This window comes from Sinohyriopsis cumingii, chromosome 11 (genome assembly GCF_028554795.1).
Source record: "Sinohyriopsis cumingii isolate HCF-2022 chromosome 11, ASM2855479v2, whole genome shotgun sequence".
In the NCBI taxonomy this organism is placed as follows: Eukaryota; Metazoa; Mollusca; class Bivalvia; order Unionida; family Unionidae; genus Sinohyriopsis; species Sinohyriopsis cumingii.
In genome coordinates, this window is record NC_142971.1 from 51,911,066 (window position 1) to 51,930,736 (window position 19,671).

The 19,671-nt window shown below is 37.2% G+C and overlaps 1 protein-coding gene across 1 annotated transcript in view; it reads right to left on the bottom strand.

The window, feature by feature from the left end:
• Positions 1–17,375: 17,375 nt before the first annotated feature.
• LOC149788455 (uncharacterized) overlaps positions 17,376–19,671 on the bottom strand; it is a 123,231-nt gene continuing 120,935 nt past the window's right edge. Inside the window, exon 52 of the mRNA XM_089974440.1 lies at positions 17,376–17,838. Within this exon, the coding sequence (XP_089830566.1) occupies positions 17,818–17,838 (21 nt within the window). The 3' untranslated portion in view covers positions 17,376–17,817. The remainder of the gene's footprint in view (positions 17,839–19,671) is intronic.

Consider the following 19,671-nt stretch of genomic DNA (forward strand, 5'->3'; position numbering starts at 1 on the left):
TCGCGTCGCCGAGAAATCAATATTATTATTGTACAAATTATAATAAATACTATGGATTTATATTGTGTTCGATGCAGAACACCCAACCCCACCAGTGGATTAACAACACTTATAACAAAAAACAAAACGCGCACTTACAATCAAGTGTGTGAAATGTGGTACAAAAAAATAATAAAATATGTCGTCTCATACGATGACAGGTGGTGGTATCGCTTCTTCACTAGAAAAATTACTAGGAGCTCCATGGGCTAAATACCTAGGAGAAAAACATCTTCCTGAGCAGCAGAGAGGGTGAACAGACCATAGAATTCCGACAAAACAAATAAAACAAACAAATAAAATCATCTCGTAGAATGGTCCAGATTTTTACAAATTAACGTTTCCTTGAGATGTTTTATTTCTGTAATGGCCGATTATATTAATAAAACCTTAATTCGAAATAGTAGCTGAAAAAATAAAGTACTCTACGTGTTTATTTATCCTTGTTTATTTTTTTGACGACCAACGTTGGTAGGTACCCTCTCTGCTGCTATTAATTTATGGAAATTTACCACCATACCAAGTTTGATGAATATTTCTCAACGCGTTCTCGCTGTTGTTTTTCCTCATCTGTTTCATCTTTATTTGTTCTATGTTTCAAGTAATATTCAAGTTCTGATGGTGGTTTTTCGATTTTTGGATTTATGTTCTTTCTTTTTCTGTAATAGTTCATCAAACTTATGTATCGATCTCCACCGCAATTTTTGCAAATCTGATATAATCCTCTAACGCCGTTGTTACAACCAACACAACTTCGTGGACCAGCATGAGGATTTTTCTTCATAAGATAATTATGTTTTTTACAATATTCTCCACGGCATTTTTATCACATTTGTTAGTGGTTCCTTGACGCAGCCACGCACAGTTGAATGATATCTTTTTTATTAAATTTACACCCCTTCTGCTGATATCAATTAAAAGATTGTTATATTAAAAAATAATGGTGCATTCGGAATCTCATACTGCAAGAATAGCTCGAGAACGATTAGAAGCAATTAAAATATTTCTTCCTGTCAGAGACTCATTCAGAAAAAATCTACAAGCGCAGCAAGAAGCACAAGTTGAGTATGAAGAAGAAACTAAAAAACTGTTTAAGCCCGTCACTGCAGCTACTAAGAAAGTTACAACTGTCATCAAAAAGGATCTTCTTCCGGTATCAAGACAAACTGCAGCGCAGACTGAGGAGATAGCAAGAGGAACTAGACAGACAATGGATATTTTACGAGATTTTCCACCTGACATAGCTAAGGAAATAATTGCGGCTCAGCCTAAATCTGTTGGTAAAACAGGTGAGATGAAAGATCATGTACCAGAAACAGAAACAGAAACAAGACAAATCAAGGAAAAGGTTTATATAAAAGATAAATTTAATGAAGATCATATTAATTACATAAAGGAAATTAAAAATATAGATAAATTAGCTGAATATGCCGCACGGAGTTATGATCGTCGAAAAGAAGTTTTAAAAACCGAGTATGCCGATGATACTATAAGTCGTGAAAATTGGTACAAGTGGATATTTCGTATATATTATAATGTTGACCAGGCTAGAAGCAATGATACTAAATATATTGCATTTGTTAATGCAATAGATTCATTTTTTGATCAACTGCAAAAACAACAACAGAAAAAAACAAACTCCATCACCGCAGCAACAACAAATACAACCTTCTTCTCCATCACTGCAGCAACAGAAAAAACACAAACTCCATCACCGCAGCAACAACAAATACAACCTTCTTCTCCATCACTGCAGCAACAGAAAAAACAAACTTCATCACTGCAGCAACAGAAAAAACAACTTCCACCACCGCAGCAACAACCTCCTCGAACGCAATCTCCAGAAGAAGAATTTTACGATGTACCGGGTGCTACTGGCAGTGGTCTGGGAGATGATTTTGTTTGTCCTGACAATATCATCAATGATGTGTCACGGTTAGAAGTTCTCATAGGAGGAAAACGTGCCGGAAATAATTCACCAGAAATAATTAATGAAGCAGCTGATATTTGCCAGCGATTATGTCGCGGCGGCGTCATGGATATCGGAGTTTACCGAGAATTTATCGATGAACTTGATGAAGTTGTTAGATAAATGGTAAATAAAATTAAGATGATAATACATAATAATCATCGCAAACCTGTACAGGTCAGAGCGGTAAACTCACGATTACCAGTCTATAGAGCTACTTACGGAGATGGACTTGGTGATGTTATTCAGGGATTATTTACAAGGATAGCTCCAAAAGTAGCACCTGTTGCAAAACAATTATCGATGAAGGCCATTGATATTGTTCGTGATAAAGCTCCTGGTGCAATTGTCAATGTTGCTGGTAAGGCGTTCTCGGCGATCAAAGAAAGACTAGCACGATTATTGCGACGAAAACGACAACCACCAGTAAAATTACCAAGTACTCAGGTGATGCCTGCAGATGTCAGTAAAATAATAAATCAAGCTGCAAATCAAAAACTAGCGGAATTATCTGAAGAAGCGGAAAAAAATATAACAGCAAATTTAATAGCAGGAAGCGGTCTTCGTCGACGATGATCACCATTTGGAAAAATGATAATTATAATAAAAATGTTCAAGCGCGAATCAGACCCAGCATTTGATATGGAGGCACCTGTCCTTAAGTATGAATCGGTACGTGATTATCAATTTTATTCCTATGACGCAAGACAACCAGACCAGCGGGGGAGAATCGAATTACAGGTTCATGATACAAGTAGATATTTTTTGCCCGCTGAGGCGTTTATTGAAGTAGAAGGTAGACTTGTAAAGGGGGATGATACGGCATATGGTGGCAATTTGCGTGTTGGTTTTGTCAACAACGGGATTATGGCGTTGTTTGATAGCGCCTCATACATGATTGATGGAATAAATATTGAATCAGTTCAGAAGGATGTTGATGTTGCTACAACAATAATTGGTCTAGCGAGTTATTCTGACGACTTTACAAGATCGGCCGGTTCAACAATGATGTTTGCCAAGGATATCACCGACAACGCCAACCATAATCAGTATATCCAGTTACTCACACCACGGGATACTTCTGTTGCTAATCAGGCAGAAGCTGTCAACCCCGATCGTGAAACTAGACCAGCAGGTGAATTTGAAATCATAAAAGATATTGCCCCGACTTACAACTTAGGGTTTGCAACACGCTGAGCAGCGTTGTTGGGAAATAATAGAAATTTTTCGTGTGCAATTCCATTATCTCACATCTTTGGATTTTGCAGAAATGTTAGAAAGGTAATCTTTGGAGCTAAACACACAAATGTGCTCGTAAGAAAAAATGATGATAATGATGCAATCTGGCGAGGTGCTGATGTTTCTGATGCTGCTAAAGTAAATATAACAAAACTTTCATTGTGGATGCCAGTAATGACACCATCAATTACTGAGGAACAAAAATTACTCTCTTTTATGGATCAAGGTGGTAAATCATTGCTATCATGGTTAACAGTAACCACAGATGCTATTCAAAGCAATGTTAATGGTTTATTTACATGGCATATAGCATCACAACAGGGTGTTTCTGCACCACGACATATTTTTATTGCGCTGCAAAATATTGACCGGATAAATAATCAAGAACGTTCACATATGGTATTTGATAACCTTGGAGTTAATGAAGTTTCCTTGAGGATAAATGGACATCAAGAACCGGCTGATGATATATTGTTAAATTTTAATCAAAATCATGTAGCGCGTGCATATCATCGTTTGATGTCATTTATGGGACGTGATCAAAATATAGATACCGGTTTGCAAATATCACAACTAGATTTTACAGGTCTATATCCGATTTATTATTTTTCGCTGGAGCATCTTGATTTATCCAAGCAATCTGTCGTTGATATACACTTTCGAGCTCATGTTACTAACCCGCCAGGTGGTGGTGCTTTCTACAGAACAATCGCGGTCATACTTAGCGATAAAGCCATGTTACTTGAAGGGGGTAGTGGTCGAATGAGAGTCGTTGATGCACCAGTGGAAAATCTTTAATTATTCAGAAAAATATTATTTATATAAAAATGTCGTATAGTCATGTTAATGTTACTCTGACTCCTGGTCAGGTAAAAAAGCTTCAATCAAAAACCGCCAACAAATGCGGAACTAAAATATCACTAAAACGAGATCAGATTAGTGGTGGTCCAAACAAATTATCGTTGACAAATAATCAGATTAAACATTTCAATAAAGCCCTGGAATCAAAAACTGGAGTTCAATTTCATCTTTCTCCGAGCGCCATCAAAGACATGGTTAAAATAGGTGGTATATTTCCACTTCTCGCAGCGCTACCAGCGATGATAGCTGCTGCTGCTCCAGCCGTAGCAAAAGCAGCCGCGTTAGGTGCTGTTGGAACAGCTGCTGGAATGGCACTAAAGAAAGCAACAGGAAATGGATACAAAAAAAAGGGACGCGGCTTAAGATTGCCGGGATCTCGTTGGCGGAGAGGCCTAAGGGTTCCACGTTAGATGTTCCAGCATCAAATTTTGATTTACTTGATGCTGCTAAAAAATTAAAAATAAAAGCCTTTAGAGGTGTTTTTATGCGAGATTAATTACCGAAACAACCAAACAAACTCGAAACAGGTATTATTAATCTTGACGAACGTTCCGGACCCGGTACTCATTGGGTATCATACGCGGTTGATCCACGTGGAATCGTTTATTTTGTTTCGTACGGGTTAGCTCCACCTGTTGAATTTATCAAGTACGTTGCACCACTCCACGCAAGAACCAGAGGTTCCAAAGCTTGGTATTCAACACTACCCACACAAACAATGACAGATCCGCCAATATGTGGCTGTGAAGTAATTAATGTACTCGACGCTATATCAAAATCATCCAAACCACCACATAAAGTTGTGCATGATTATACAAGTAACCGATTCGTTGCGCGTAAAGCGTTTTAAACAACAGGTCTTATTATAATGGTTGACATTTACGGAAGATCTTCTACTAGCAAGAAAATAAAATCCGATGTTGATCTGTCGAAGTATGTGACTAAAGATGACTTCGCTGTTATTATGAACCTGGCTGGAGTTGACCCAGATGAGGTTGTTATTTTTCAAGATCGATATGGTAAACTAAAAACCAGCAATATCAAATGGAATGATATAGTTCGACGAGTACTTGGTGCAGTTACGGATAATATTCCCGTGTTTACTGTCGGTGGTAGAATCAGAGATTCAAGTATATCGTTTGCAACAATTAGAGATGAAATTGCAAAAAGTGTTGCTAATCGCGTGAGAAACACCGGTGACACAATGACAGGTGAACTTAACGTGAACGGGAACAAAATAGTAGCTGTAACAACTCCAAAATCTGACAATGACGTCGCAAACAAACTATACGTCGATGACGTAGACAGTAAACTATCCACGCTGCGGGCCGAGTATGATGTTCATGTAAGCGCGTTTACAAGACTTCGAAGAAACTTTCAAAAAACCGATGATGCCACGGGTAAGTTCTTTGGAACTCCTCCCGTCATCGACATAAAACTTTCTGATATCAAAACTAACCTAGACACGATCAAACGAACACAGCTAGACATCATAGCGGGAATTCCTGAGATTGTCAACAAAACCAATTTGATTAAAATTTCAGCTGGAATAACTCCCGGACATATCACAAACATCGTATACACGGTATCATCGGGATTTGCAACATGGTCGCAGCAAAATAATACTATCAAATATACCGCAACAGTCACTGGCGTGTACAGGCTGTCTGTGTTCAGTGCTGCAAAATTTGAAATATTTACAACGTTTCCATGGCGTCATTCCACCGACAGGTTTTCCGGGGTTGTATCTGTTATATTAAATAGCGGAAACGAGGAAATATTTATTCTGGAAGCAGCTGATAAGAAATTAACCGCAACATCTTACTGGTGGTGTTTGGAATTTGTAGCTGAAACACCTCAATTGGTTACTGCATAAAAATATATATGGACGGTGCACAATACAGGTACAATCAAGCTCGTGAATGGCAGGCGGCGCTAAAAGATCAAGTCGATCAATATACAGTAAAAGTAAAAAAATACCGACGACGATTAGTTATCGTTGATGTGATTGTTTATTCAGTATCCGCTGTTGTTGCTGGAACCGGTGTAATATTATCAGCGTTGACAATGATGGCACCAGCAGCTGTAACTATTTGTATTTCAGCAGCAACAACTATTGCAGGTGTGCTTAATATCATCGCAAAAAAGATATGTACTTGCACGAACGAAAAATTATCCGATTACATAATAAAATTACACACAGCGACGGTAGCATACTCGAAATTATCCTCGTTGTTATCAGCGAGTCTCAGTGATGGAATTATATCTGATTTCGAGTTTTCAATGATGGCCAAAATATACGACGAAGGTATCGGTATTAAAGATACAAGTATTAATAATGACAGAATTACTCCAGCAGATCGTGACCAACACAACTCCGCCAAAGATAACGATGATCTCGGTAAGTTCGTCTAATCCTGAATTTAGTGTTAATTTTCCTACTGCAATTCCAGTAAAAGAAATAGCACTAGCGCAATTACGAGTATATTACAGCTGGCCAAATATCAGATCAAAATCATTTAATGGTACGCCAGCAAATAATTCGCTTGTATTTGCTAGTAAAAATAAACCCGATGGAACACCTGACTGGGTTGTTGTTGGAATACCAACTGGCAGTTATGAGATCGAACAAATCAATGATGAATTTGCGCGTAGAATAAAATCAATAACGGGAAAAGAAGCAAAAATATCAATTAATGTTCATGAACCGACCCTGTCCTCGACGGTTGAAATACATTCTCCCGATTATGCCGTTGATATTTATCAATCCACGATAAGATCCGTACTAGGTTGGCCGGATGCCCCCCCCCCCCCCCGGTGTATCATGGACCACTAGAACCGAAAAAATCTGATTATGTCACAGATATACAATCATATCATGAAATTAATCCATCATACAAACAACATCTACTTAATATAAAAAAGCAACGTTGTTGGGTTATAGTTTCTTATTTGTTGATAAGGACCGCATGCGGTGGAGTTTTATTTATGAACAAAAACCTGGAGTAAGAACCGAATCTTATGTTATTCACCTGATTGAACTAAAAACATATTTTGAGATCATTAATCGAGAACATAAGATACAGCTAGAAAAACTACAACAAGCTCTTCAAGAGTATCAACTTAATTTGTCATCAGGCAAAGTTTTCCTGGATGAAATTATCAAACAACAAGAAATATTAAATCAGCTTGTATCCGACATGGAATATTTTCACCAGCGAGTAATTGATGCAACAATAAATTATACCGACGGCGACAATAAAGATAAAGAAAGATTTTTAACCGCATACAATATAAAACAAGCTGACCTAGTGAATTTTAAATTTCCAGGATATAACGTAGACAAACTAAAAAATCTGTCAGTGATGTCATTGATGAGAACTTTCCTAAAATACATGATGCATGGAGAAAAATAGCACCACCTCCAACTGTTCTTAGATATGATAATGATCCACATGGCGGCGGAAGACACGTATCTCCGGGAATCGTTAATATAACGTCGACGGTCGCGGTTAATCTAGTTTGTGACGTAATCGATGGCAGCTATCAAATAGATCTTGGAAGATCAAATCAGGCTCAACAAGGATACATCCTATACACGTTCACACCACAAGTTTCCCCCGGAAGTTTAATCGTGCAAGAACCAACTAATCCTGTGTATCTACGGTGTCACAATAATATGTTAACACGAATAAATTTTAAACTCACAGACCACCTTAATCGCTTAATTGACATACGTGGAGAAGAACTTGTGATAAATCTGTATGTGAAATCTTAAATATTATGTAATGGAGGGTTTTTATTGTTGTTGTTGTTGTGGGGTTTAACGCCATTTTTCAGCACGATAGGCTATACATGGCGGCCAGTATTAATGGTGGAGGAAGAACCCGGAAAACCCCGGAAAGAACCACCGACCCACGAGAAGCTACTGGCAAGCTTTCTCACATGCCCACATTGGCTGAATCTTAGACTCGAACCGCCGCAGACAGAGGTGAGATGGCAGTGATCCGTAACGAAGAGCGCTTTAGACCACTCGGCCACTCGGGGCCCCGGAGGGTTTTTATACACGAGGATTTCAGACTCAAATTCGATCAACTTAAAAAAAAAAAAAAAAAAATATTTTACTATTATTACTGGTACAAATTAATCAGATTGTGTGTTTGGTACAAATTAATCAGCCTTGCAAAAAAAAATATTTTTTTTCTGAAAATTTAATTCTAGCCCACACGTGGTCAGCGTTGACAGGGACCCCAGTTACCAAAACTTTCATTTTCATTATTACTTTGGATCGTTTCACCAGTAACGGGGTTACTTTGGATCGTTTCACCAGTAACGGGGTTACTCTCTGACATAATTTTTCTTAATTGTCTTATACGAGTACTAATCGTTTTCTTTGCCTCGTACTCGTGGGATAATAGCGATTTAATTCTTTCTACGGCGGCAGAGAGAGGAACGAATTCCTTCACCTGATTATCTTCTACGGTAGCTAACGACTGAAACATTGCCGCCTAAATCCGTTTCATGAGCTTGTATTCAGATGATAGTGTGTGTGTTCCCTGGTTTTTACGTTCTTGTAAAATCTCAAAATCAGAAACTATTTTTTCAGGATTTAGTCCATTGGAAATATTAATTCCATCTTTTTTCAATTTTTTAATAGCAACAATTACATCATTGATATTTTCATGGTTCATTATGTAATATATAAATCTTTAAAATAAAAAAAATTATCCCCACAGAACCCCTATCGAGTCTTTAGCGAGTTCAAGGGGGGGGGGACAGTACAAACATACACGCTCAGCAAAATCCCACCCACAATAATTAATCCAGTGGGTGATACGAAAATATGTATCAACCACCAGTCAATATTGTGGTTGAATTTTGCTGAGCGGGGGGTTTTGCGGTTCCCCCATTATTATAAAATATCGCAATTATGCGCACCACCGACAAATTGTCAGCCCTGGGGATTCGATCCTGGACCGCGAGCGTCACAGTCCAATACCATACTGATTGAGCTATCGAACCTTGTTACGAACATATGTTTCGGAAGTTAATATATAGCTAAGGAACCAATATTTACACTAAAACAGCGGTTTCTGAATAATAACTACTTCTGCATTAAAATAACGGTTTCTGTATTATAACAACAGTTTCTGAATATATAAACAGCGTTTTTCCTAAGCAGACTGCAAATACAACCTGCGAATCAATAAGCGGCATGAACACACCTGCAGATCGATTTATACCATAACAACGGTTTCTGTTCTGTACCTATATTACAGCTTCCTTGCGGATCAATAACATTGTCATGATTTCTCGTAATGTTGTATGATGGGAAATATTTAAAAACCATAAATATACTTCCACGAGTAATTAATTACGACGTAATTAGTTAAACTGACTAATTACGATCATAAAAAATCAAAAATCTACGAAGAAAACTATATATTAAAAAAATAATCCCCCCTTATAAATCAAAAATTCAGTAGTATACGATCAGACAGTACTGGGTCTCCTCAAATAATGATATAATTCAATGTGGTGATGATAATTATTGATACTGAAAGGTGATTTTCTGTTTATATTTTTTCGAGAAAGCGGTTTTATATATATTTTCTGCTACTTTTTGTACTGAATGCGGGTGAATATCAAAATATTTCGCAGCAGAACATATTGAACGAAATATAATTACTTCGCCAGTTTCTGTGTTTGTAGAATTTACCGCCCTCTTTCCGATTGTCTTGCATCTTCCAGTATTACCACATGCAGAGTTCACGCTTTGTGTGACAACTGGAAGGTTGGATAAATTATTGTTTTGAGGATTCCCATCAATATGATCAATAACAAGACCGTCATTGATCACTCCAAATAAACATTCGTAGATGAAACGATGACAATGATATCTTTTCTTCCTAACAGTAGATCTAAGATAGCCATTACTATCAACAGTACCAACTGGTCTTTTCAACCTGCAGTGTCTAATGACACCATTAATATCTGATTCATAGTTTGTTATTGTGGGATGTGGGACAAATTTATTTTGCTCCATTATAATAATATTATTTGCTTAAATCATTGTTTGTCTGAAATCTTGATATATAATCCTCCAACGATTTTATAGCGTTTTCACCATTATTATTTTTTTTGTCATAATATCTTTTAAGTTCTCTGAACCGTTTTCCACCGCACTTTCCACATAATCCTGTTTTTCCTCGCACTCCAATACCACACCGCAGACATGGTATTGGTCCTAGACTTCCTCGTCGTATGTTTTGTGAGTGCATCCAGCAAAATTCCTTTCTGCAGGATTTGTTGCATCGATTTACTGAGCCGATCATCAACCATTTGCATTGAGACATTGTATATATAATATTTTTTATTTTAAATATTTGTTTTAATTATATGAACGAGTTTGAGAGATTATCCCAAACTAGGCCTGTTAAATATAAATTCAACCTCGACAGATTATCTCACTTGCCAGTGCGAGATTTGGTTGATCCGAAAAATAAAAGTTTGATCTCGAAAATTCACGACGCCAAGAAGGAATTTTACACGGATGGTGCATCTCATACATGGTCAACGTTCAAGATTATACGCAACACTGACTTTGTCACGGACGCCACAATGAATGACAAGCGAGCGGCAACTATCATTAACTACATCGCTGAATACGAGGGCAATCAAAAATATTTCTTCAGAGTAAAATTTATTGTATTAACAGAAACAGGTAGTTGGATTATCCGTGACAAATATGATCCTGTCCTTGGCAATAATAAAACTGTCATATTAAGTAAAAATTCCAGACCGGGTCTACTGACGGGTATTGACAAACCGTATTATGAGCGAGCGTATCCTGTAACAGCGGTTATTTATGGAATCTATGAGATAAATAAAAATCCCAACGTTGATAAACTAGCGCCGATGAAATTTTCAAGGTTAAATTGTGTAGCCGAACGAGTAATAGAACACTTTACAAACGCGATGCGTGGAAATGGATTAACTGATTTAAGGCGTGAAAAAATAAACTCGTGGGCTGATTCAGTTAAGGATACCGGTGCTACAATAAAAGATGTTGCTGAACTAGGAAAACTATTAAAATTTCCAATAACCGTAGCGACAATAACGGGAGAGGTACTGTACGAATCTAAATATAAATCGAAAGGAGCTCCAATAAATATTATTGATCATAACGCGCATGCATGGACTAGCGCAGTAACATTATTTCCACGTGATCGAACTGTTAGATTTTACCCCCCAGATAATTCTGGGGGAGGTATGTTTGATTTTATTAATGAAATAAGTAAAAACGATCCTGTATCGGTTTGGTTATTTAAAAGTAATGAGGAAGGTGAATTTGATCAGTTTGTTAGACCAAATGGTGAAATATATCGAACAGAATCCCTCCATGACGAGATGAAAAATCTTGCGGAGATGTTTTTAGAGTGCAAGCACGCGGAAAATACTGACAAATTACTAACTAATTGTTTTACCGTTCCATCTGTTGCGGCTCATTTCGCGAGAGAAAACAATTCATGGAAACCAACACGATTTGATTTACTCGAGGACGTACGCGCAAGTTGCGTCGAATACGGACACGGCGGATTATGGAATACCAAATACAATTACAATGATGTTATTTCGGTTGATATGGTTGCATGTTATCCGGGAAGTTTTCTAGGATACGGAGATTGTTCTGTATACTTTAAAAGATTTGGTCACCCAACAAACGAGATGACGCGAGTGGCAATTAATGGACCATTACCTGATTTTGATCTGACTGGATTCGCCTGTATTGAATCATTCGAGTTTATCGAAAATCTTCACAAGATTTGTTATGTTTGGTTTGGTAGACATTTTTGTGAAAAACGTTGGGCACCTATAGTTTTATTACGATATATGCTAGATTGTGCGATACTGACATCGTTGGTGGTCAGTGAGGCGATTATATCATATCGTGCACAGACCAAAGTTTGGTTGCCCATGTCAGATTCTGAAGTTATTAGCGAGTTTAAGGATGTTTCCGAAGATGATATTCCTAAAATTCTCAAAACCTCAAAAGATCTCGGTAGAAAAAGTATAGGTAAATTTACTCAAGGTGGTGCATATGATTATAAAAGACATCACGCACGATTAATTTTAGATGATGCCGAGTACGATTTTATAATCGCTGATACAACAGCAAGAAATATATTTGTAAATCGAGAAAGTGTTTATTTATCCGACGGAACAAAATTGGGTACGATCGTTAGTTACATAAATGACGTCTCCCCACAGTATACTCATCTAAGATCTTCCATGTTGGCTTATGTTTCCATAAATTTATTATCGATGATTAATAGATTTCCTGAGACCACAGTCAGAGTCGCAACAGATTCGTTTTATATTTCAAGTAAATTTTTAGAATCTGTTATGAAATTTACAAGTAATGATGAACGATGGGGTTCGTGGAGAATAAAAAAGGAACTATTACACAATTATACAGAATCAGCAGATGTTCCAATGAGAGATTTTTATCGTAAGGGTAATAAAATATCAGAAATGTCGAAAGCGCCATCATTGAGTGATCCAATAACCAGATATAAGACAGTATATCTTAATGGACCTGGTGGATGCGGCAAAACGACTCAAGCAATTAATGTTTTTAGAAATTCAGATATTATCGTGCTGACACCCACACATAGACTTGCACGTGAGATGAAACAGCGGCAAGTACAATCGTGTACGTATCATAGTTTCTTTCGGTGGCGCGGGGATACATGGACTCCTGAACGAATGGGAGAAAAATATATACCTAAAATAATTATTTGGGACGAGATATGTACGGTGTCATTGGATACATTAAAAACGTTTCTTGATTGGTTGTTGACGAAAAATACCGCTATAATAATGTGTGGCGATCACGGTCAACCGCCGCCTTTTGTTGGACCATCTCCACATGATTGGTTAAAAAATCTCGTTGATTATTACGAGGAAATAGATGATGATCATAGAGCTCTTGATGCAAATTTGAAGGAGTTTAAAAAATTAATCAGATTACAATCAAACAAAATTCAGTGTGAAATAATACGTGGAGTGATCTCAGAGACCTCAATGAGTGATTTTTTAAATTTATGGAGACCCACCGATTTGATCGTAGCAAGTAGAAAAATAATCAGAGACGATTTACAACAACAGTTATTTCAGCTGCATAAAGAAAAATATTCAGAATTACCCGTTCCGTTGTGTTATAGACCATCAGATACACGAAAACAGAATATTAATGTTGATATTCCAGGACAGACTGAAAAACAGAATCTCGTATTAAATGATATTGTCGCTGTTGATATCAGAGTGGTCGAAGATGCATTACACGCTGACAAATCTCCATAGGTGTTGGGATACGCTATGACGATCCACTCGTCTCAGGGATTAACTATTTCTGACACACGAGTCTGGATTGTAGACGATCGTATCGAGTGGTCAAATTTAGTTTATTTAGCGGTATCGAGGGTCAGAAAAATATCTCAATTACGTAGAATTATAATTCCTGAAATCGTTGATAAATTTAACATCATCGATGATGATATAATAAGAAAAAAATTAATCGGATACAAACAATCTGATAAAAAAAATAAACGCGACTTTGATCTTGATGTTGAATTTATTATTGAGTTAAAACAGCAGCAGAATAATCATTATGCCAGTTGTAATTGTATAATGTTATGGCGGTATTCGAGTAATGATTCAAGACAATTTACCGTAGATAGAAAAGATAATAGTCGCGGTCATACACGAGAAAATACCATGTTGACCTGTCTTGAGTGTAATCGACGTAGAGGCGCTAGTGCTAGTTAAGTGATCGCGGTGGTAGTTGTGTATCCTCGGGAATTATTTGTAGTTGTTCACGTGTAAATCCACGTTGAGGAGCAGCCGAATCTAATCTGTAGATTGCAGGTCTACCTGAGGATCTTGTCACGGTGGATATTTTGTGTGTGGTAACACTCCAAATAGGATCAGTCGCTCTCGCTTTACCACCTTCAGGTTCACCAGGCTCATATAAATATCTGACTGTAACATCACCCAATATTTTTTGTTTTTCAACATCTTTTCGTTGTGTTGGTATATTTTTTTTTGTAATTGCATTAATGGGTTTCATGTTGGTTGTTCGTGTAATCTCATTATTTAATGCAGCTATCACGCTTGGTAATCTTGCAACCCACTCGCGAGATCTTTTATCCTGAATAAATTCCCTGGCGTATTGATATCCAAATAACCGCTCAGCGAGTGTTCGATTAAATCGCTCAACAATTGCTTGATCACGGTGAATTGCGGTATGACCTCGTCGTATTTTGGTATTATGTTGTTTCATCAACGATGATACTGGACCAAGAAATTCCTTACCAGGATCAACCTGTAGTAGCTGTGGCCATCGCAGACCACCTCGTTGATAAATTCGTTCAAACGCATCGGCTACTTCAGATGATGTTTTCGCTGATAGCGGCTCTGCTTCTTTATATCTACGTGCAACATCAACTACGGTTAACGCGTATTTGTATGTTTTTCTACGCACAGTATCATGCGGTAAAAACAGAATATCAGCTTGATGAACTTCATTAGGAACACTGACATCGAAATACGCGTACTGAATTCGTTTCGGTGGTGGTAGATAAATTTGCCATATTGCTTGTTTGGATAACCACGTTTTAGCAGTAGAATGTTTAACCGCTGCTGCATCAGCAAGTTTGCCAATTGCTGCTTTGCCCCTCCAGTATCCTCTTGGTGAATAATAAATCGATTCCATTATTAATTACCAGCCCCAATCGCTAATTTACCTTTCATCGAGGATCTTACTAACCAATTAGCTAATGATTCTCTAATATTTTTATTTTTTATGGAATTTAATGCATGAATTAATTTCACATCTGCAATATGTCTATATTGTAGATTTTGACTTTTATAAGCTACATCATGAGCATGACAAGCTCGATAAATAGCGTTTATTGGTTCCTCGCCTGGTTTTGGTTGATCTTGATTATCGAGCCTGATATCAAGTCTGGTACCAGGACCGCAATAATTATATCCTGGTAGATGTTTTTCTCCACTGTATTTAGCCCATGGAGCACCTGGAAACTTTGACATCAAATTAGCAATATCACCACTGCGCTTATTAGGTAAAAACGAAAATTTCTTTCTTCCGCGTACAGAACATTTTCCACCATATGCTATTTTTTATTTTTTGTTGTAACCGTAGCTAAATCAGTAGTTGGAGTTTTAACTCTACAACGTAAGCAATATAAATTCATGACATAATATATATATGGATATAATTGATTTCTCAGCAACAAGAAAACGAGAGCCAGTTAAACACCACCCTGCGTTACCAAATTCCATCAGAATGATTATCATAGGACCATCTGGATCGGGTAAGACGCAGTTATTACTTAATCTGATAATGAGATGGTTGAAATGGGATAAATTGTATTTAGTAGCACCATACGCTGATGATCAACGATGTTATGATGTACTTAAAGATTTCAATGAAAACGCGCGATTACTGCATGAGGGTAATAATGTTATAGAGTTTATAACCGATATTGATGAAGCACCGTCCGTAGATTCCATAGACGGATTTATTAATAATTTAGTTGTATACGACGATGTGATGCTAGATAAACAATCAAATCCAGCCAGAATATTTTCCCGAGGAAGACATAAAAATACAGACGTGATCTATGTTACTCAACGATATACACAAATTCCGAAGGTGATCAGAGACAACTGCAACATTTTAGTTGTGTTTAATGGCGTGGACACACACCATCTTAGAAATATTCATCAAACTTGGTGTGGTGGTGACCTGGATATAATTAATTTCAAAAATTTCTTCTCACGAGCGCAAGCTACTCCTCACGGATTTATAACAATAAATTTGCATGATCCAAGAACAAGATATCGTGTGGGTCTTGATAAAATATTTGGGTAAATTTAATTAAAAAGATATCATTCAACTGTGCGTGGCTGCGTCAAGGAACCACTAACAAATGTGATAAAAAATGCCGTGGAGAATATTGTAAGAAACATAATTATCTTATAAAGAAAAATCCTCATGCTGGTCCACGAAGTTGTGTTGGTTGTAACAACGGTGTTAGAGGATTATATCAGATTTGCAAAAATTGCGGTGGAGATCGATACAGAAGTTTGATGAACTATTACAGAAAAAGAAAGAACATAAATCCAAAAATCGAAAAACCACCATCAGAACTTGAATATTACTTGAAACATAGAACAAATAAAGATGAAACAGATGAGGAAAAACAACAGCGAGAACGCGTTGAGAAATATTCATCAAACTTGGTATGGTGGTAAATTTCCATAAATTAATAGCAGCAGAGAGGGTACCTACCAACGTTGGTCGTCAAAAAAATAAACAAGAATAAATAAACACGTAGAGTACTTTATTTTTCAGCTACTATTTCGAATTAAGGTTTTATTAGTATAATCGGCCATTACAGAAATAAAACATCTCAAGGAAACGTTAATTTGTAAAATTCTGGACCTTTCTACGAGATGATTTTATTTGTTTGTTTTATTTGTTTTGTCGGAATTCTATGGTCTGTTCACCCTCTCTGCTGCTTCCTGGATATAATAGATGTGGTCCTGGAACCCGACTTGACATCCGACTTGACGAACGAAATCAACCAAAACCTTGGGAATATCCAATAAATGCGATTGATATAGCGTGCCACGTTCATGATGTCGCGTATAAAAATCAAGATCTGCAACAACGACATATTGCACACGTGACGTTGTTAGACACGTTACAGTTTGTAAAAAAATAAATCTCCCAGACAATCGCTTGCTAATTTTTTGGTAAGATCCGCGATGAAAGGTAAACTAGTTGTAGGTGCTGGTAATTAATCAACCGATTATTATTATTATTGTTATTATTATTATTAATATTATTATTATTATTATTAATATTATTATTGAATCAATTTATGATAGCAAAATAGGATATTAGAGAGGTAGAGCAGCGATTAGTAAACTTGCTGATGAAGCATATACCACACGTTCTGTTGTTGCAAATTGGTTCGCACGACAGGCAAAATTGCAGATTGAATTACCACCACCTATAACAATTCAGTACGCACATTTTGATATCAGCACTCTCAGTGAAGTTCATCAAGCAGATATTTTGTTTTTACAACACGATACCTTTAAAACTGGTAGACCTCAATCACGCACATACAAATTGCCACAACCCCGTTACTGTATTATAAATAATACTGATCCCCTACGGTATTATAAATAATAATGCAGAAGGTGTGTATTAAAATTTAATAACTCACGAGCCCCTAGTCATCAGTTCAGACTCTCTAAATACATATAACAACTCAAGGTTGAATAAATAAAAATTTTATCAAATATACGAATGCAAGAATTGCATGGACATAAATCTTCAGTTCAAAATAACATAATCCAATAATGGCCGGGTTGACCAATGCCCTTTACTCTTTACTTCGTCATATAGAAATTACTGTCCTATTGTGAGATAGTCTCTGTTCAGTGAGTTTTCCCAAGTACTCATCTAATTTCTCTTCTTTCCCCCTTCCTTCCTCTTCCTCCTTCTATACACTGTGCCTCTTGTGTACACACTGGAAGTCTCCACGACTTCCTTCTTATTCTCTCGGTGCCGTCACTTCCTACACCCTGGACTATCTCAGCACTGACTCTCACGTCATCCTGGGAGCTTCCTGAAGAAATATAAGGGAATAAGGGACGTACACCTTTGTCTCCCTACTATACTCTTTGAAATTAACCAATCTCTCACGGACCTTCCATCAGACTAACGGGCGAACAATTTTACCAGGCCCTATGTACATATAATTTTCCAGTTATCGGATTCATGCCTTGCACTCTACGCACGAATATCATTACTCAATGAATTTTTGTAACACACTCACACTGTATCTACCCATCGTTATTATGTAATCATTCCTATTGCATGCGTCCTAAGAATTACAGAATTATACATATAAATACATATGCACAAAAATCCATCTCAGTCTAATTTCGCATAGTGCTCAATCTAGTACATGTCATAATTCAATTATTTAATAAATTTAACAATATGATGCGATTAAATATTCTAATAAATGCAACTATACGTGAGGATACAATATTCTAATATATTCAACTATCTACTCAAATCAAGCAAAAAACTCAGCCAAGATACCGTCTTACCTTTGAGAAGCTTGTTTACCCAGTTCAATTCCTTCTTTTTATGAGTTAAGTCTCGGAGTGGCTTTTAGCTAAAATTCCCCCCTCAGCATAAGCTTCCTGCTTTACTAGACAATACGTCTCTCTCCCCCGAGAATTAGCAGCTCACTGACTGGTCTGTACGCGTTTACGAATAAGAATGAAGCATTTCCCGCCTAAAGTATTAGCCCCTCCCAGTGGAAGATCTAGCTTCTCTCATCCCTGATTAGTCGACACGCCTACCGTTCGATGCTCTTTCCGCCTAGGTCCAGGTTTCTTCACACCATCTTGGTGCGCTATGGGGTATCCGGCCCGAATATGCCCTTCGACAGAAGCCCCGCTTGCACAAGGATTAAATACCTTTGAAGCCAATTTAGAGATCCAAAATTATGTAACTCCTAGTAAGTAAGACGTCCGGCCCACATGCTCTGATTCTGCAAAATACTGCCTTCGGTTCGTTACACAAATACACGTTGACTGTCGTTGACGTTGCAAGTAGGTATAAAGAAGCAGAACCACTATCAACTAAAACAGCAACTGAAGTTTGAACGAATTTACCAACATGGTGGTCTACGATGGCCACAGTTGCTGAAGATTGATCCTGTCAAGGAATTTCTTGGTGCAGTATCATCTCTGATGAAAGCACATAACGTAAAAATCAGACAAGGACATATCTCAATTCATCGCGATCAGGAAATGGTTGAGCGATTTAATCAAACACTTGCTACGAGGTTATTTGGATATCAGTATGCGCAAGAAATATCACTGAAGAAAGTTCAGAAAGACAAGAGATCTCGTGAATGGGTTAAAGACTACCAACTTAATAGCTGCAAAAAAATATGAAATTACTCGTGCAATTTCTATGAAACCTACCAAAGTAAATACAAAAAAAAACCACAACATATACCAATACAACAACAGGACTTGTCAAAAACAACCAGCACTAGGTAATGTGACTGTAAGCTATTTATATGAACGTAGTGAGCTTGAAGGTGGTAAAAAAGAACAACTGAACCTGTTTGGAATGTGATGATGCATACAATTTCCAGCATGGTAAGAACAACGGGTAAACCTGCAAACTGCAATCTATGGAGTAGATTCAACTGTTCCTCACCATGGATTTGTATGTGAACAATTATAAATAATTCCTGAGGATACACAATTACCAATGCCTTCACTTTTGTGAGCTGGCGCCTCAACGTCGATTACATTCAAGAGAGGTCAGTATCATATTTTTGTGTGTGTGACCAAGACTACAATTAATTCTATCCACAGTAAACTGTCTTGGATTAAAAATTGAATATTGCCACTCTTATGTTACGTGTTTA